This window comes from Mus caroli, chromosome 17 (assembly GCF_900094665.2).
Source record: "Mus caroli chromosome 17, CAROLI_EIJ_v1.1, whole genome shotgun sequence".
NCBI classification, from domain to species: domain Eukaryota; kingdom Metazoa; phylum Chordata; class Mammalia; order Rodentia; family Muridae; genus Mus; species Mus caroli.
In genome coordinates, this window is record NC_034586.1 from 26,567,390 (window position 1) to 26,587,528 (window position 20,139).

General features: G+C 44.0%; 1 protein-coding gene across 1 annotated transcript in view; it reads left to right on the forward strand.

Moving 5' to 3' along the window:
- Positions 1–20,139, forward strand: part of Dnah8 (dynein axonemal heavy chain 8) — a 248,314-nt gene that overhangs the window by 70,146 nt on the left and 158,029 nt on the right. Inside the window, exons 25-33 of the mRNA XM_021186523.1 lie at positions 2,723–2,795; positions 4,214–4,400; positions 7,011–7,207; positions 8,789–8,915; positions 10,772–11,007; positions 12,970–13,074; positions 14,756–14,869; positions 15,389–15,451; positions 18,584–18,684. Of these exons, the coding sequence (XP_021042182.1) occupies positions 2,723–2,795; positions 4,214–4,400; positions 7,011–7,207; positions 8,789–8,915; positions 10,772–11,007; positions 12,970–13,074; positions 14,756–14,869; positions 15,389–15,451; positions 18,584–18,684 (1,203 nt within the window). The remainder of the gene's footprint in view (positions 1–2,722; positions 2,796–4,213; positions 4,401–7,010; positions 7,208–8,788; positions 8,916–10,771; positions 11,008–12,969; positions 13,075–14,755; positions 14,870–15,388; positions 15,452–18,583; positions 18,685–20,139) is intronic.

Consider the following 20,139-nt stretch of genomic DNA (forward strand, 5'->3'; position numbering starts at 1 on the left):
CACACACACACACACACACACACACACACACACACACACCTTGACTTTTCAAGTCTCTGTGAGGCTAGGCACTTATTCTCCCACTGAGGCCAGACAAGGCAGCCCAGCTAGAACATCATATTCCACAGATAGGCCATAGCTTTTAGGATAGACCCTCACTCTAGTTGTTCGGGACCCACATGAAGACCAAGCTGTACATCTGCTATAAATGTGCAGGGAGGCCTAATTCCAGCCTATATATGTTCTTTGGTTTGTGGTTCAGTTTCTGAGAGCCCCAGGGGTCCAGATTAGCTGACTCTATTGGTCTTCTTGCAGAGTTCCTATCCTCTTCAGGGCACGACAATGGTTTGTAAAGCCTCCTGGTTGTAAAATATCCCATCTTCTCTCTCCACAGACCAGGACTTGTCCCTGTGCCAAATTCACCATCCTATTGCTTTGGCTACAGAGCTGTAGCCTATGAACAATTTTTGGCCTAGGACTGCCCCTTTCTGATTGCAGGCTTCACGGCAGCTCTTAGAGTTCAGAGACAAGCCACTCCAGCTGCCAGCTGGGGAGAATCCTAGCATCTCCTGCTTCCCTGTGACTGGAAGGACTTTCACCATACCTCATACAGAAAATGGATCATAACAATTTATTTCTTCCTTGTCTAATCGTGTAGAAGTGTCTATTAAAAAGTATATGAACCTGGGTCTGGTGGCACAAGCCTGAATTTCCAGGCACTTAAGGCAGGAGGATCACAGGTTCAAGGTCAGCCTGGGCTACAGTCAGTTCAAGGGCAGCCCTGGGCAAGTTAGTGAGACCACATCCCAATGTAAAAAAGAAAATGAAGACTGGGGATATAGCTCAGTAGCAGAATACTTTCTAGCATACACAAAGGCCTCATTTTAATCTCAGTCATATAAAAATAAACAAATAATAGATAAGTAACATAAAGTATGGTGTTTGTTGGTGATGGCCTCTATTGTTGCAAAGTGATAGTCTATAGAGCAGTGGTTTTCAACCTGTGATTTGGACCCTATTGGGAGTAGCATATCAGACATCATACATATTAGATTTATATTATATTACCATTCATAACAGTAACAAAATTACAGCTATGAAGTAGCAACGAAATAACTTTATGCTTGGGGGGGGGGGAGGCGGCGTCACCACAACATGAACAACTGTCTTAAAGAGTCATAGAATTAGGAAGGTTGAGAACCACTAACCTAGGTGCTCTTAATTAGATTTCGTTTCTTTGTTAATTAAAGAATTGAAAGGATGGAAAAATCTCAAGTACAGCAGGTAACAGCAGAGAAGTCTCAAAGACTGCAGCCAGCAGCAGACACCATCAGCAGTTGAAGAAAGAGTTATGAGGGTGAAGGCACACATGCACAGGCAGTACACAGAGAAAAAGTCCCTCTGCAAAGCAGAGGGCCACTCAGAAAGCCAGCAAATCCAGTCTCGGCTCAAGGGCTGGGCTTTTAAAGCCTCTGTAGAGTTTTCCTTCCCTAATTTAGACTTGGTCAGTTTGAAGAACGATAGGATAATCGATTGGTCCAGAACTGTTGTGTGACATGTCCTGGTCCAGCCTTGAACTTATTTATTGGGCCAGTCCATCAGCAGGGCGCCTTCTGGTGAGAGACTGGAAGTCTACAAGGCCTTTGTTTTAAACTGCTAGGGTTTTTGTCTCAAGTAGAGAGGGTGAGGAAGATTTCAGCTATGTTGGGAATTGACCACTTTTATTATATAGCCACGGCCCTTCTCCCTATCTGTCTGCCTACCGGGGACTTAGTCTAAATCTTTGTCTCTTAAAAGAATGCCATTCACTGACTTTGTATGGTTAGTTATTACTGAGGGGGAAGCCGGCATTCAAGTACTAGGAAATGTATGCATGATTAATATTTTACCTCCGAGAATATCAAAGTGATGCCTTTCGGTCCTGTGCTACTCATGGATCTATGATGAATAGCATTCTTTTGGTGTAATTTGTCATTTTAAAAATGTCTCTTAGCAATACCATGACTTTTATTGATCTCTAGGGCAGCTTTACACATGTAAACAATGTTCACGATTGTATCTATCCTCCAACCCCTTCTTCCCACTCTCCCCAGGCACTCCCAATGCACCCCCTTCTGGCTTCTTTTTCTTGGTCACCTGTGAGTCTCGTCTGTGCCTGGCGCTTAGTGTTGACTGCTCTTGCCTTGAGCTTATTCAGGTCTTGCACAGGTAGCCATTGGGTGCAGCAAACTGATGAATGCAATAGTCATGTCATGTCCATAAGACAGTACTTCCTAGTACCTCCCCACACCCTTCAGCTTTTTTCCCCCAGCCCCGCTTGCTCCATCCAGCCCCACTTGCTCCAGCTTGCTCTGGCCTCCACTCATTCTGGTCATATTTATTTCATATATGTGGGTACACTTTCACTGTCTTCAGACACAGCAGAAGAGGGCATCTGATCTCATTATAGATGGTTGTGAGCCCACCATATGTTTGCTGGGAATTGAACTCAGGACCTCTGGAAGAGCAGTCCGTGCTCTTACCTGCTGAGCCATCTCTCCAGCCCCATCCTCCAGCTCTTACATTCTTTCTGCTTCCTCCCTTTGATGCTCCCCGAGCTTTGGTTTGGGGGCATTTGCTTTTCCAGGGTTAAAGATCGTCTTTGCTTTTAGGACGGAAATGCACAGTGTGAGAAACTGAAGTTGAGCTAACACTCACCAGTTAAACTGTCTGTTCATTCTAGCCAAGGGCGGAGACGGTCGGAGGACATCGTTTCCTTCATAAAAACCGAAGTGCACCTTGCAATCCCTAATGTGGTGAGTCTTATTTGCAGCAGTAGTCTGGTAATGTATTTTTGAAACACAGCAGCATTTAGGTGAGTGTTTAGATTGTGAGGCTTTAGGTCCCCAGTGTTGCAAAAATGAGTGACTATATAAAAATTAAAAAAAAAAAACCCTCTATGTGAGAATTGTACTTTAATTTACAGTAAGACCTTGCTTCTATGTGTTTTTATTTTATTTTAAAAGTTTATTATTTCTCTGTGTGTGTGTGTGTGTGTGTGTGTGTATATATATATATATATATATATACACACACATGGCATGGGTGCAGTACTCATGGGGGCCAGCAGAGAGCACTAGAGCCCCCTGACTTAACAGGTGGTTGTGAGCCACCTAGCATGGGTGCTGGGAACCAAATTTAGGGCTTAGCAAGAGGTACATTTTCTTAATTTCTGAGCTCATACTTTTCTTTTTACTTACCCTAGTTTTTTTTTTAAAGATTTATTTATTTATTATATGTAAATACACTGTAGCTGTCTTCGGACACCCCAAAAGACGGCATCAGATCTCATTACGAATGGTTGTGAGCCACCGTGTGGCTGCTGGGATTTGAACTCAGGATCTTTGGAAGAGCAGTCAGTGCTCTTAACCACTGAGCCATCTCTCCACCCTTGCCCTAGTCTTGAATAAAAATAAAAATGTCACCACTTATATCTATCATTAAAACTTTTGAGCTGAGTTATAGCTCAGGAGTAGAACATTTGCTTAGTGTATAAAGAGGAACTGGGTTTGATCCCCAGCAACACACACATGAACTCACACACGCACTTGGACATGCACACTCTCCTCCCCCACCCCCCAATGCCTCATGGTGTCTTCTAAGCTGGTGTAGGAGTAAAGATTTAGTCTGCCATCTAGTAGCAAATAGAAATCACCTTGATTTTTCTTTAGACATTAAAATAAAATCATCATAGGGACCTCAACCCTCATCCCAAACCCAGCATCATGAGGCACTCCGATGAATATTGTAGCATGGAACGAAAGGAGTCTGCCCTCAGCATCGTGAAGTTCCTGAGCTTCCCAGGGGTAGCCCCAGCTGTTCACTGCTGCCTGGAACTCTAGGCCACCCGGGGTAGTCATGGGGCCCCCAGGAACAGCCTGGGACCCTCCCAAGACCACATTGATCAGTCTGACCTCCTAGAGGAAAGCTCTGCAGATACTTCAATGCATTTCAAAGAAACAAAAGGAATCACAGTGTGGATCCCTTGACTGTTTGGCCAGCAGCAGTGGGGAGAACTGGGCATTCTGCAGGATGCAGGATATCTGCAGCATCTCCTGGCACAACCGTCACCTCACAATAGTCCGCCACTGGCTCTTGACTGACCATGGGGAGTTAGATTTGTAGAATGAGGTTGAGTTGAGGAGAATTATATACATGCTGCTGATTTCCACAGGTGATGGTTCCCAGCCTGGATGACATTCAGCAAGCCATCAATCGCATGATCCAGTTGACCCTGGAGGTCAGCAGAGGAGTGGCCCACTGGGGACAGCAGCAGGTCAGGCAGATAAAGTCTTTCCAGAACAATTCTCGTGGCTCCGACCAACCCCCAGCCTCGGGGAAACCACTGAAAAAGGAAGAGAGTAAGAAAACAGAAACACCTTCATTAAGATTTCTGACACAGTGAGAGAAGAGAAAAAGTTAAAGCAAAATGTATGTGCATGTGCATGTGAGTGCAGGTGCTCCCAGAGGCCTGAAGAGGGCATCAGTGAGACCCTGGAGCTGGAGTCAAAGGGGTTTGCCTCCTGATCACGGATGTTGGTAATAGAACCTGGGCCTTCTTCAAGTGAGCAGTTGCTATTAGTCATTGAGGCATCTCTCTAGCACCCCCATTTCCTCTCTCTCTCTCCTTTAATATTTATATATTATACATATATATAAGTACATATAATATATATAAGTGTATATACTGTATACCTTTATATATACTTGTATATATTAGTAGCTCTAGTATACATAAGTATATATATACTGTGTATATATATGTATATAATATATATAAGTTAATAAGCATAGTATATAGTATATAATATGTTTAGTATACATTATATCTATATAATATAGTATATATAGTATAAGATAGCATACATATAATATATATTACATAATTATATAATATTATATATCACATACTATATAGTTATCTACTTATGTATAGCATACATAAATATATACAATATAGTATGTGATATATACTTTTATAAGCATAAAAGTACTTTTATAATTATATGCTTATATATAGTACATGTACTATATATAAGTATATATAGTATATAGGATATGCACTTATATATCAAAGTATTTAAGTATATATATATTCACAATTATATAGTATAAATTATATATAAATTATGTATACATATAAAAGTATATCTATATTTTTAAGGCAAGAGGTCTCATGTAGCAAGGCTTGCTTCAAACATTCTATGGGGCCAAAGATAACCTTGAACTTCTAGTCATCTTGCTGTCCCCTCCCACGTGCTAGGATTATCGACATGCACCAGGTCACCTGGCTTGTGTTTGCTTATTAATTTTTCCATTGTCAAAACCACAACTGCTCCCTCTTTCATCTGTAGCAGGACACACAAGTACTTCTTCCTAGTGTTTGGTCCTAGGAGAAGCAGGTTTGTCGTTTTATTATTGTTGTGCAGTAACTCTGAAAGGCGAAGGGTGAAGACAAATATCTCAGCGCTGATCCTCCTCTCAGCGTTCCTTGTGGTCCCATAAGCCTTTGTGCCTTTCACAGATGCATGATGGGTAACAGCGGCAAGTGGCTAACAGATGTCTCAAAATGAGAATGAAAAAGCAAATATGGACTTAATGTGGGGTTTTCAGGTTGATTTTATGTGTACGTGTGTTTTACCTGCATGTATATATGTGTACTCCATATGTTCCTGATCGGAACAGAGTACATAGTTCCCTAGAAACGGCGTTTCAAATGGTTCTGAGCCATCATGAGTGGGTTCTGGGAATGGACCCAGCTCGCTCTAAACAGTTGAGCTGTCTCTCCAGCCTCAGATGTAATCTTATATAGTGAAGTTCTCAGTAATACAGAACACTGACCTACCAAAGCACACCACAGCATCAGTCAGCCAGCCAATCAAACTCAGCCAGCACTTTGCATTTTATTTTGCTTAAATCTAATTCGGCAATAGAGCACATGGGATTGCTGGCAACTGGGTAGACATCACAGGTTCCAGTCTGCTGGGCTATTGTTCTGGTGCAGGAACATGGGCCCCCTAATCACGCATTTATCCTGTCTCAAAGGAGAAACTGGGAGTCTGTAATTTCATGTGAAGCCTCATGCTTTTTTTTTTTTTTTTTAAGGTTTATTTATTTCATGTATATGAGTATACTGTAGCTGTCTTCAGATACACCAGAAGAGGGCATCGGATCCCATTACAGATGGTTGTGAGCCATCATGTGGTTGCTAGGAATTGAACTCAGGACCTCTGGAAGAGCAGTCGGTGCTCTTAACCACTGAGTCATCTTTCCAGCCCTAGCCTCATGCTTTTTTAATTGATACACACACACACACACACACACACACACACACACACACACACACAAGTATGTATATGTGTATATATATTTAAAGTGTTGCACTGGCCAAGTGAAGGTCAATGGTGACAACCGTAGGGTGGGGGTGCATGCCTGTCATCCCTACACTCAAGAGGGGAGTATCAGTAGGAAGATCAGAAGTTAAGGACCTTGTTGGCTACGTAGCAAGTTTAAGGCCAACCTGGGTTATATGTGAGATCCTGTTTTCAAAAAGAAAGCCAGGGTTGGGCGATGTGGGGTAGGGGCGGGCTGGACGGTGTAAGTGAGATGATCCAGCAAGAAAAGGTGCTTACTCACTGACCTGGCCATCCAAGTTAAATCTCCAGGGTCCACCTGGTAGAGGGAGAGAACATACTCCTACAGCTGACTGCTGACCCGCCCACAATATGGCACGCATACATGCACATACATAGGCACACTAAAGAAATAAATTAATAGAAATATAAATATTTAAATATACATTTATAAAAATATGTATATATAATGTATTTGGGGCTAATGAGATGGCTTAGTGGGTGAAAGTGCTTGCCATCAAGTTTAATAGCTTGATCTCTTTTCTTGGGAACTACACGGTGGAAAGCGAGCACTCCAAAGTTAGAGACACTCTCGACAATGGAAACATCTGCTTTCAGGGTCTTTTGAAGAAACCATCCCGGCCAGGAAGCTGAAGAACTTCTATCCTGGCGTGGCAGAGCACAAGGATATCTCCAAACTGGTCCTCCTCTTGTCCTCCTCTGTGAATTCTCTCCGGAAGGCGGCCACTGAGGCCCTGCAGGACTTTCAGAAGTACAAGACTCTCTGGACCGAAGACCGCGACGTGAAAGTCAAGGTGTCTTTCCACTGAGTGTGCATTTTATTTATTTGTGCATTTGTTATTTATTTTTGCTCCATTCGTTTCTGACCCTTGAGGTGTGTGTGTGGAGATGGGGTGGGGTGGGATGGGCTTTTGAGGATAACACAAGACCCCACAAATGCCAAGGACACTGATACCCTGAGGCAAATGCTAATGAGGCTCTGGCTGGTCTAGACAACAATGTACCTACTTCCTCTTAAAGTCTCACTGACAGACCAAAGTTCATTTCCACCAAAGTTTTCCCTGGGGAACCAGGGAGTTTAGTTACTTTCAGAGCCTGGGTGACCCTAAGAGCTGTATGGTGAGGGCTACATTCAGAGCCTGGGTGACCCTAAGAGCTGTATGGTGAGGGCTATGCCCCTCGGAGATGATACCTTTCCAATGGGCTGTGTAGATGAAGTCTCCTTCCTTTAGCTCTTTCTCTCTGGCCACTGTGCTCTGTCCCCTCCCAGAGATGCTAAAGGCCATAGGGTCATCAGGATAGATTTGTATTCAGTTGGCTGGCTGGAGAGAGGGGCTGGATATTTGTGGGTATCCTTCTTCCTGCCCTCTCCTTGCATGAGGGAAGGCCAGCGGTTAGCAAGCCCAGCTGCGATAACCTTTTGCAAACTGGCCCAGCTGAGTAGTGCACAACGAAGACACCAGAAGGCTTCTGAGCCCAGACTGACCAGTCCCAGTGTCCTGTGGAAGTCCTTCATGCAGACTTCAGCCCTAGGCCCTATCAGGATACCATGTTCTATTCTAAGCCAGTGTCTCATAGCACCGAGAAGTGTAAAAGTGTATGAGCTGTAGTTAGGACCCTCCCCAAACAGGGAGTGCGTGTCGTGACATAATCAGGATCTGTGTACGCATGCGTGGCTTTGGATTACCCTGGAACTTAGACCTCCCCATCAGAATATATGCTACCGTGTAAGGGAGTGTCTAAGAGTTTCCATTGCTGTGAAGAGACACTATGACCAAGGCAACTCTTATAAGGACAACATTTAATTGGAGCTGGCTTACAGGTTCAGAGGCTCAGTCCATTATCATCAAGGTAGGGAAATATGGCAGCATCCAGGCAGGCATGGCGCTGAAGTAGCTGAGAGTTCCACATCTTGTTCTGAGGGCAACCAGGAGAAGATGGCATCCTCAGGCAGCTGGGAGGAAGCTCTCTTGCACAATGGGTAGAGCCTGGGCGTAGGAAGAGACCTCCAAAGCCCACCCCAACAGTAACACACTTCCTCTGATGAGGCCACGCCTCCTAACAGTACCACTCCCAATGGGCCAAGCAAATTCAAACCACCACAGGGAGCCAAGGGCTAAAATATAAAGAGAAACTAAGGAAAGGCATATATGGTTACTCCCTGCTGTGCTCAGGGCTTGAGCTTTGAATGTGAATCCACTGAGCCAGTGCCAGCATAAATAAACGCTGCTTCCTAGCAGAGAGCTTTAGGGCCCCATGTCCCTGTATGAGAATCCTGCTACAGAGCAAGTGCTGTTTATAACTTATGTGCTCCATGTGAGAACATTAGACTCCTAAGGAGTGAAGGAAGTATTAACTGCTGTATTACCTGACAGGAGTTTTTGGCCAACAACCCTTCCCTGACTGAGATCCGATCAGAAATCCTCCACTATGCCACCTTTGAGCAAGAGATCGAGGAACTGAAGCCCATTATTGTTGTAGGAGCCCTGGAACTGCACACAGGTAACTGTAACAATGTTGCCGACAGGTCTCTGATGCGGCCTCAAGGGGGCCACTGAGCTGGATTGGGGCGGGGGAAGGGGTTCTTAGAAGCATTGTTAATGCCAAGGAGAGACAACCACATGGAGGGACCTCTAAGGAGGAATCAGGAGCCATGGCACAATTCAGGTCCCTTCTCATAGCTCTCTCTAAGGATAGGGGAGGTTTGACAGCACAGGTTGCAGCCAGGCTTTCTGATTCCTAGAGAGGAGTCTGGGGATGTGATGGGGAAGTGGATACATGGTTATCCATACCCATTTGGATGCAAACTGACTTCAAACCTGGGCACATAGAAACCTGGTAGCTAGGTACTCACAATGTATCAGTGGTGATTGCTAGAGGGGAAGGGCTACAGTAAGGATGAGGAAAGACTATTCTTGAGGTCTGGTCTAGAATCTAAGAGTTACATAAAGTTATATATATATATATATATATATATATATATATATATATATATATATATATGTGTGTGTGTGTGTTAAAAGGTAGAGATATTTTACTTTGAATGGAAGGGACATGAGAATGGGACCTGTGACATGATATTCGACTCAGCAAGTAGCTTTGGTATTATATTGCAAATGCCAAGTCATTCTAGGCCATCTATATACTTTTCCCTTCCTTTTTTTTTTTTTTTTATATATTTTTTGTTTTTCTAAGACAGAGTCTCTTTTAGTCCAGGCTAGCTCCAAGTGACTCTACAGCTGGAGATGACCTTGAACTCCTGATCCTCCTGCCTCTGTCTTCTGAGTGTGGGGATTAGAGAGACCAGCCACCACATGCTACATTAAAATACAAAGCTAGGGGTTGGCGAGAGGGTTACTGGCAGAGGACTCACGTTCGGTTCCCAAGATCCCATGTCAGATAACTCACAGCTGTCCATAACTCTGGATCCGCCCAGTCTAATGCTCCCTTCTGGCTTTTGTGTGTATTTCTCTCATGTGTACATGTCTCCGCATACTGAACACATAATTTAAAAGTAAAGGAAATCTTTAAAAGCTAAGGTGAAACACGGATACCGCAAAACCCACGATGCCACTGGACCTTTAGAGTGGACCAGGGGTCCAGGGGACCGTGTAGGAGGCTGAGGATACCCTTTCTCTCTGCTCCTTCCTTCTTCCCTCTGGGTTTTCTGCTTCCCAGTGACTCCCAACTCTCATCCCAACTTTTCAAGAAAAGACTCTTCACATTGGTGCATGTAAGTCTGTATTGAGCTGAGATGGCCAGTCAGGGTAGAGTCCTGTCATATAAACATTCTCAAGTGGACAGGACAGGGAGGGAGCAGAAGAACAGGCAAGCCAGGACCGTGGTTTGCTGGGAGAAACAACGAGTTTCATTCCACAGAAAGGGGCTTCCCTAAGAGGGAACTACACGGACTAAGAAGGGTCTGATGATAGGGTGTCCCAAGCGGGGCAAGGTTTATGCAGCAGGACTCATCACTTAGAAACTCTCCCCGCAGCTGGTGGTGGTGGCGCACGCCTTTAACCCTGCCACACTGAAGGCAGTGGCACGTGGATCTCTGAGTTCGAGGCCAGCCTGGTCTACAGAGTGAGTTCCAGGGCAGCCATGGCTACGTAGAGAGACTCTGTCTTGGAAAAAACCAAATGTCTCCCACAGCAGATTTACATCATGGAAGCGGGAGCATTCTTTGCAGTCTCGTAACTCTGTCACATATCTAACGGGCTAGTCATGCTTCAGTCGACCATTGGCCACCTGTGGTCAGTGAATACTGAATGCGGGCGGGTGGCTGAGATGCTGGGATCTGCAGCACACAACAGCAAACTATTTCAGAGTTCTGCTTTTGGCTTTCCCGTCCTCTCCAGAGCCAATGAAGTTAGCCTTATCAATCGAGGCCAAAGCGTGGAAGATGCTGCTCTGTCGATACTTAAACGAAGAATATAAGAAGAAAATGTCAGACATGATAACGTTTATCAATGAATACTTGAAAAAGTTGTCCAGACCCATCCGAGACTTGGACGATGTTAGATTCGCTATGGAAGCTTTGTCTTGTATCCGAGATAATGAAATTCAAATGGACATGACTTTGGGGCCAATTGAAGTGAGTAATGATTTTGGATTTTGCTTTCCTGAAATGCCTTTTAAAAATAGAGGCAAACTTTTAAAAAAGTGATTCTGTAATACATTTCTTCATCTAGTGGATGGAATAGTTTTTGGGCGTGGGGTGGGGTTGGGTTTTAAGTAGGTTGGGTTCTCTGTATATCCCTGGCTGTCCTAGAACTCACTTTATAGACCAGGCTGGGTTTGATCTCAGAGACCTGCCTGCCTCTGCTTCCTGAGTGCTGGTATTAAAGGCCCAGCTTAGAATAGTCTTTTTTGATGCTGATGTCTTTGAGGGCATTCTAAGGACTTTAATAGGCCATGTTCAGTGTTTGATGCAGATGACAATATCTTTTGGGGGAGGTATTGATCACACCCTCCCATATTAATCCTACTTTGTTAGGTAAATTCTACAAATATCTTTAGCTTCTAGAGACCAGTTGTAAGACTTACTTATAAGCATACACATGCTGTGGGCAGGAGAACCTGTGTGGATGCAATAGTTAACCTGGCGGAGCTTAGATGAATAAAAGAGGATGTTAGGGGAAAGTGCTGTGTTCTTTCTTTCATTACAGCAGTGGTAAATTACCACAGTGTAAATTCTCAGTGGCTTCCGAGAGATCACTGGGGAATATCAAGATTCCACTACAAGCATTTTATGATTGATAGTGTTTGGAATATATAGTTGTTTTGACTCTTAGTGATGATGAGAACCACTCTTAAGTGGTTTTCTACTTGGTTTGTTCTCTTCAGACAGCATCCTCCCATGTAGTTTGTAGCGTCTGGGGAGTTGGTACTGGCTCTGCCTCCTCCTGGTACCTCTATTAGTTACATTCTGACCTCTATTAGTTACATTCTGACCTCCACTAGTTACTCTCTGCTGCTGTAACTAAACACTGATCAAGCCCAGAGTGGTAGCACAGGCTTTTAAGCTCAGCCCTTGGAAGGCAGAGGCAGGCAGAGCTCTGTAAATTCATATCCTGGCCTACAAAGGGAGTCTAGGACAGCCAGGGGCTCTGTTACACAGAGAAACCTTGTCTCAAAAAAAACCAAAACCAAACCAAAAATTCCCCCATGACCAAAAGCAACTATGAAAGGAAGAGTTTATTTAGACTCTCTGTTCCAGAGGGATAAGAGCCAGTCATGGCTGGGGACCTTACAGCACCATGGCAGGAGCGGGCAGCCGGGAGCTTGCATCTTCTAGCATGAGGCAGAGAGAACAAACAGGGAGGAGGGAGAAGCTTTAAGTCCTCAAATACCTCCCCAAGTGACATACTTCCTCCAGCAAGACTAGATGTTCTCAACGTCCCTAAACAGTGTCACCAACTGGGGACCAAGCGTTTTCAAATTCCTTAGCCTATGGGGGACATTTCTCACCTAAACTACCAGAGTACCTGATGCTCGCTACCACTGTATGCTTTCTGAGCCCACTGGTAGCTAATGGTCTTCACATTTTACTACTTTTAAGATCTCAATATGTGGGAACTTGGGATGCTGACCACCCATCCCTTGCTATTTAATAAATGATCATATACTTACTTCTTCAGCAAACATTCTTTTGGTAAATCCAGCTGAGTGTTCATACACATCATTTCCGTTTGCTCCTTACATAGCTGACCCCCACTTTAACGTATGAGACACGATCGCATAGGCACTGACCCAAGATCACGGAGGAGAGAGGCAGAAACTAGCTCTAAGGATGTTTTCTAAGCTGGAGTCTCTCATTGGGATCTGCCTACATCTCCACCAGGGCTGGCAGGGAAGCGTGGGTTTCATAGCCTGTGGTCCTGGGTCTGCGCTGGCTGTGGAAGCCCCTGATCAGCTAGAGGCACATCCACAGCGTTAGCTCTAGAAGCCACGCTAGTAGAATTCCCCGTCTTCCTGGATGAGGTAGTGGGGATATCTTCAGCCGCTGGTGGCTGCTTTCCCTGAGGTATTTCTGAACTCTGCTGCCCCTCTGCAGGAAGCCTACGGCATTTTGAACCGATTTGAGGTCGAGGTGACCAAGGAAGAGTCCGAAGGCGTCGACACCCTGAGATACTCATTCAACAAATTACAGAGCAAAGCTGTAAGCACGCTACCTAATCCTATCTTTCTATTAAGTCATGGCTTACAGGAAAAGGCATTTCGAGTTTTGAAAATCTGTCATCTATAATAAGTCTCGTGACATGCACCCCTGCGTACCGGAAGAGTGGCCATTCTGAACCAGGCAACTCAGCAATTTTGTTTTTAATATATCGGCAAAATGGTCTAAAAATCATCATGGCCTCCTAATAGAACATACTCATTATTCCCTAAAGAAACCCCTTGCCTGTCAGCAGCAGCTCCTTTTTCTCTGCCCCCCCCCCACTCCCAGCCCTGAAGCGCTTTCCACATCTGTGGATTTATCTTTTCTGAATATTTGATGTTAGATGGAGTCGTGGGGTGCATGGGCCCACATGAGGAATCTTTAACTTAGTGTTCATTTTCAAGGTTCATCCGTAGCGCCCCAGGCACTTGTCTTTCTTTCAGTTGCTAACGATATCAAGCACCTGATCATGTGACCATTCTATTGGCCATTTTTACATTACCAGAGGAATGGGTATGGAAAACTTGGGCTTATTTTTTTTTAAATGAGCTTCCCCTTCTTATTGTTGACTTTTATGAGTTCTTAATATATTTTGGGTTCCTCCTCTCATCTGTGATTTGCCAGTGTTTTCTCTCTCATTCTGGGTATAGTCTTTTTATTTTATCGATGGTTTGATTGTCTTGGCGATGCTGGGAACGGTCAGACTCAGGCCCCTTCATCCACACTCAGAGGAGTTCTACCACTAAGTTTTCTATAATGTTAGCACCAACCTTCTTACGTTCTCAGCACCACCTTCTGAAGTACACCAGTGTTTTGTATTTTCATGGAAGCTTAACCTGTTGTGTTTATAAAAAGATAGAGAGAGAGGGGATATGTTCTATGGAGGTGTGGTGAGGTGTGGGGAGAAGGCTGCCTCTGCAGGCCCATGCTGAGGCATCCCTTTCCCCTGAGGGACCAGCCACATGACAGTATAGTATAGAATAGTTTATTCAGGGCATGGGGAGGGGAGTTGACAGGGTAGTAGAGGCAGAAAAAGGCAGAGAGAGAGAGAGAGAGAAAGAGTACAGAAGTAGAGGAGTAGAGGCCAACCATGAACATGGAGAGAGGTGGGGAAGGGGATGGGGAGAGAGGGTTGAAGGTGAGCAGAGAAAGAGCAAGAGAGGAGAAAGAGGGCGGGGGTGGGGTGGGGGGGGGCAAGCAGCCCCTTTTATAGTGAGTCAGGCTGTGGCCAGGTAACTGGAGTGGAGCATACTTGGCTATTGCCAGGTAACTGTGAGGCAGAGCTTAGGCCAAATGCTAACATAACCAATCCAGCTTTTCCTTTTGATAGCTGTATTTTCATACCGTACCCAGGAAATCCTTGACCAAAATCCCGTTATACAGATCCATACCTATGTTTTCTTAGACTAGTTTGATAAGTATAGTCTTTACATTTAGGCCTCTGATGCATCTTGAGTTAATTTTTTTCTGCCGTGCAATAGTCCTCCTCAGTAACAAAGCAGAGAAGGACTTGAGGGTCCTGTAAGTGCATCTGGGTCCCCTGTGTATAATATAACAAGTGAGCAGAGACAGCTTTATCTTCGCCTGTCTGTGGCGTGACGGACTTGCCGGAGGAGGCTGGTACTTTTAATTTTTAATACATCACTCAGCCCCTTCTGCTGAATATTCTTTCTGATCCCAGGTTTCCGTACAAGATGAACTTGTGCAAGTGCAGCCCAAATTTAAAAGCAGCCTGCTTGAGTCGGTGGAGGTCTTCCGTGAGGACGTTATAAACTTTACAGAAGCCTATGAGACGGTAATTTAAACGCCACACACTCCATTTTACAATGCATGTGGCGTTCCTTTGAGACAGAGAAGAAAGCAGATTTGCCTGTTGAAATAAGCATTGGTCTAGAAGGTTACGGAAGGAACAGAGGTGTTTCATCCTGTCTAGGAGTTAGAATTCCTAACCAGATTTCAGACAGAGGGACTGGGAGACGGCTCAGCAGTTATGAGCGCTTGCTGCTTAATCGTGAGGAACGGAGTTTGGATATAAGCACCCGTGGTGGCCAGCTCGCGGTGCTTGTGATTCCAGCTATATGGAATCTGATACTCTCTTCTGGTCTCTTGAGGGTACCTGCACTTGTGTGTGTATATCCGTCCCTCCCCACCCCACCTCCGCAAACACAGACAGACACAGACAGACAGACAGACACACACACACATGCACCTCAAAATCAATTTAAATCTTCTTAAAAAATAAAGGGAATTCTAGATAGAACCATTAATTGACACGTATATTGATTAATAGTAAGAATGGAGATATTTCTTGCAGGAAGGACCCATGGTGCCGAATATTCCACCCCAAGAAGCCAGCAACAGGCTGCAGATATTCCAGGTAAAAATAATTTCTCCTGTCACATTGACAATCCAGTATTTTAAAACATGATTTTAGAGGAAAAATTTGTTTTTTCTTTAAAACTTATAGTAGAAAAACTTAATGTTTAAAGTAGATGAAAATATTAGTTGCATTCTAATCTTGTGAGTGAATACAGTTGTGTGCCCATATGTGTGGGCATATGAGTGTGCTCATATGTATATGCCCACATGTGTGTGCATATGTGTGTGGATGTACTTGTGTGTGTGGAAACATGTGCACATTCATTTGGAGGGGAGAGGACAACCTTGGTGTCACTGACTCATTCTCTCTGTCTCTCTGTCTCTGTCTCTCTGTCTCTGTCTCTCTGTCTCTGTCTCTCTCTCTCTGTCTCTCTCTCTCTCTCTCTCGATAGAGTCTTTCAGTGGCCTGGAACTCACCAAGTAGACTAGTTGGGAGCCATTAAGCCCCAAGGTTCTGTCTCCACCTCCCTAGTATTGGGGTTACTAGTTCAGGTTACTGCACCCAGATTTGTATTATAATCTTGTAAACAATATTATTTAATCCATCTGCCCCTCCCTCCCTCCCTCCCTCCTTCCTTTCCCCCTCTCCCTTCCGCTGTGCACAGAATCTCAGTTTTGTTGGAGAATGATACCTTGATAGTTGTGAACTTAATACTTTGTCCACCCTTAGCATCTCTTTTGGTAGATAAAGTGAAGAAAACTGATAGGACAGTATATTGTTGTCAGTATGAGACTTTGAATATTGCATAGCGATTTCCCTACCTACCTTATACTCTCTTTTATCCATATTGCTTTAACCCCCCCTTGGTCCATAGTGTATAATATTCCCTGGGTCAGACCAACTATTTGTCTTTCTCCATTTGGATGACTTATTTGTAAATTCATGGCATGCTCAATAAATTGGGCCACCATGAGCCCTAAGGAATTCTGTTCCCTGTTTCTGTCTCCCCAGAAACCCCATCTTAAAAGCTCTAGAGCAGTGGCTCTAGAATATCTTTGTATTTCCTGTCCTTCTTGCATTCTCAGTAATTAAAGTGGGGTAAGAGCTGGACAGATGGTGCTCAGTGGTTAAGAGCACCTGCTGTCCTGCAGGAGAACCTGGGTTTGGTCCCTAGCACCCACATGGTGACTCAAAATCATCCGTAACTCCAGTTCCAGGGAGTCCAGTGCCTGCTTCTGGTTTCTTCGGGCATTGTACACACACAGTGCATATACACACATATAGACAAATGCTTATACATATACAATAAAAATAAATAAACCTGAAAAAATATCAGCCTACCTACCATTTTTAATCTAGAGCCTAGAATTACTGCAATGGACTTTCTCCAGCAACCGTCTTGTGTGTGTGTATGTGTGTGTCTGTCTGCACTCGCACACATATGCGAGAAATCTGCCTGCTTCTGCCTCCCAAGTGCTGGAATTAAAGGTGTGTGCCATCACTGCCCAGCCTAATAAATGTAATTGTTAAATAAAATATCACTAAATAAATGGTCCGTGAGTCAGGTGGCTACATGCCCTGCTATCCTAGAGATTAGCACGTTGAATGTCATGCCATTCTGAAATGTAAATTTGAATTTACAAATAAGTTATCCAAATGGAGAAAGACAAATAGTTGGTCTGACCCAGGGAATATTATACACTATGGACCAAGGGGGGGGGGTTAAAGCAATATGGATAAAAGAGAGTATAAGGTAGGTAGGGAAATCGCTATGCAATATTCAAAGTCTCATACTGACAACAATATACTGTCCTATCAGTTTTCTTCACTTTATCTACCAAAAGAGATGCTAAGGGTGGACAAAGTATTAAGTTCACAACTATCAAGGTATCATTCTCCAACAAAACTGAGATTCTGTGCACAGCGGAAGGGAGAGGGGGAAAGGAAGGAGGGAGGGAGGGGAGGGAGGGAGGGAGGGGCAGATGGATTAAATAATATTGTTTACAAGATTATAATACAAATCTGGGTGTCTTTGCTGTGTGTCTTTGTCAATAGAAATTCAATTAGGAAGTGGTTGCTAACTCTAAGCTGCTAAAACAGAGACAACAGTAAGCCAAAGGACATGGTCCTGAAGCCATGCAGCAAGCACTATGATCTAGTTAAGGAGACTTGGAGTTTGGAGGTAGGGGTATGGGTCTCCTGGCCCAGATAGGAACTACTGGGGCAAGCAGGAAAGGCTCCCTGGAAGAAGAGGCATCTCAGGTGCATTTTGGAGTCAGGCAGAAAAAGGAGGATTTACAGTTTGTGTATAGGCTCAACGGTGAGAGCTAAGCAGGGCCATGTAGGGAGATGTTCACTCCCTAGAGAGTGTAACCATGGAAAAGGGACTCTCATGGCGTGTTACATTGTAACAGAGGGATCACCGCTGTTGTATCCGTGCTTTGAACAAGGGTCACATTTTAGCAATCAAGTATATACTATTCAACTTTTAAACATTTTTTAAAAAGGAGGGTGTCTGAGAGAAAGACAACCCAGCAGTTAAGAGCTTTTAATTTTCTTGCAGAGCGTCTGAGTTGGGATCCCAGGATCCACATGGTGGCTCACAACCACCTGTAACTCCAACTCTAGGGGAGCTGATGCCCCCTTCTGGCCTCCATGGGCACTGCATACAAATGTGTATGCACACAGATACTGTGCACACACAGAGTTAAAAATAAAATTAATCTTAACAAAGGAAAAGGTGCATGTTAGCTTTGGCGTTACAATTTCTAGACTCTATACCATGCATAAACAAGTTGGCTCTCTTAGGCTAACACATCTCTCACTTTGAAGTCCCCTGGGAGGGAGAGAGATTGCTAAAGTAGTGAAAAAGCCAAAATTAGAGGTTTCTAAAATGCCATTTTATTACTTTCAAATGTTGCAGATGGGGATTTGAAATATAGCATTTCTGGAGATGACTTAGTTCATTAAATAATTAATTCAATATTAAATGGATGCGTGTAAAGTACTTGAAAGTTAACTTCCCTAAGTGTTCTGCTTTCCTCGGGTGGCTTGGAATAAGAATAAATTTCCCCCACAAATCCTTCCTTTCGTGTGTGTTACCCTTTCTCTCAATTATAATAAATCATACTTTAATGGGACCGGAATTAATTCTATGTCAGTAAAACGTTAAAAAAATCTTTGTTATAGGCCAATTTCGACGATTTATGGAGGAAATTTGTCACATATTCATCTGGGGAGCAACTTTTTGGATTACCTGTGACTGACTACGAGGTTTTACACAAAACCAGGTAAGTTCTGAAAACCTCCAAGTATTTCAGGCCGATCATCAGTAAATACCACCCACGTATGGGAAAGAACATGGCTTCAGGTGCCCTTAAATATTCCCCCTATACCTACTGTGTCTGACTTCTTAGGGGCTTAATCTCCGTGGTGCTTCATTTTATCTATCAACCTGAGATCTAGAATCACATGGGAAGATGGACCCCAGGCCATGCCCATGGGTAATTGTAAGGTTAACCGAAGTGGTTAAAAACCTCTCACTGTGGGTGGCGTCATACCCTAGGCTGGAATCCTAAACTGTATCAAAATGAGGAAGCAAACTGAGTGCCAGCATTTGCCACTTGGTGCTTCTCAAGTGGATGACATGTGACCAGTGGCCTCGAAGTGCCCTCTAAAGGACAGTAACCTCAGACTTCGAGCTAAACTAAACCCCTGCTTCCTGGATCCATCTGTGTGACCAGCTGCTTCAGCGTCCTCTGTAAAGGACCATAGCCACAAACTGGAGCCATAATAAACCCTAACTTCTGGAAGTTCTTTAGTAAGAGTATTTTATCATAGCAGCAGAAAACTAACTAACACACACACACACACACACACACACACACACACACACACGCATGCGTGTGCGAGTGCAGACAGACAGACACATACACACACACAAGACGGTTGCTGGAGAAAGTCCATTGCAGTAATTCTAGACTCACATGAAGTTTAGCTCACATCCTGCTTCTCCTTTTCATTAATTTTAGATGGTATTGAAATTTCAACCCCTATGCTTTAAACTTCCCTCCTGACTCCATTTACATCAAGGGTGCTCTGCCTCATTGGGTAGGCATAGATTGTATTGAAATTGATGGTTAAATAACTTGCTTAATTCTAAGCAACATATCTGGGATTTAAACAGGACACAGCCAATAGGATCTTAACTATATCTTTTCTGAAAAGCAATATTGAGGCTAGCGGTATGGCTGAGTGGTAGGGTGCTTGCCTACTGTGTGTGATGCCCTGGGTTTGGTCCCCAGCACCTGGGGAAGGGCATTACAATAGCGCTTTTAGAGTCTTGGCTGTTGACTTTCATTGGCAGAGAGATGAGTGATTCGGCCAGTTGTTTGGGGTAGATAGTTTTACTCTCCTTCTAAAACACTAATCTCCAAATGTAGCCTCTTCGCCAGTCACGTAAGACTTGCAGGTATCTGATTCTTATCTATGGCTTATTAAATTAGGCTATCTGAGATAGGGTTCTAGAACATCTCCCCTCTTACATGATTGTTGAGGAATTCTTACACACTTGGCGTGACATTCAACGTGCTAATCTCTAGGATAGCAGGGCATGTAGCCACCTGACTCATGGACCATTTATTTAGTGATATTTTATTTAACAATTACATTTATTAGCCTGTCAGTGGTGGCACACACCTTTAATCCCAGCACTCGGGAGGCAGAGGCAGGCGGATTTCTGAGTT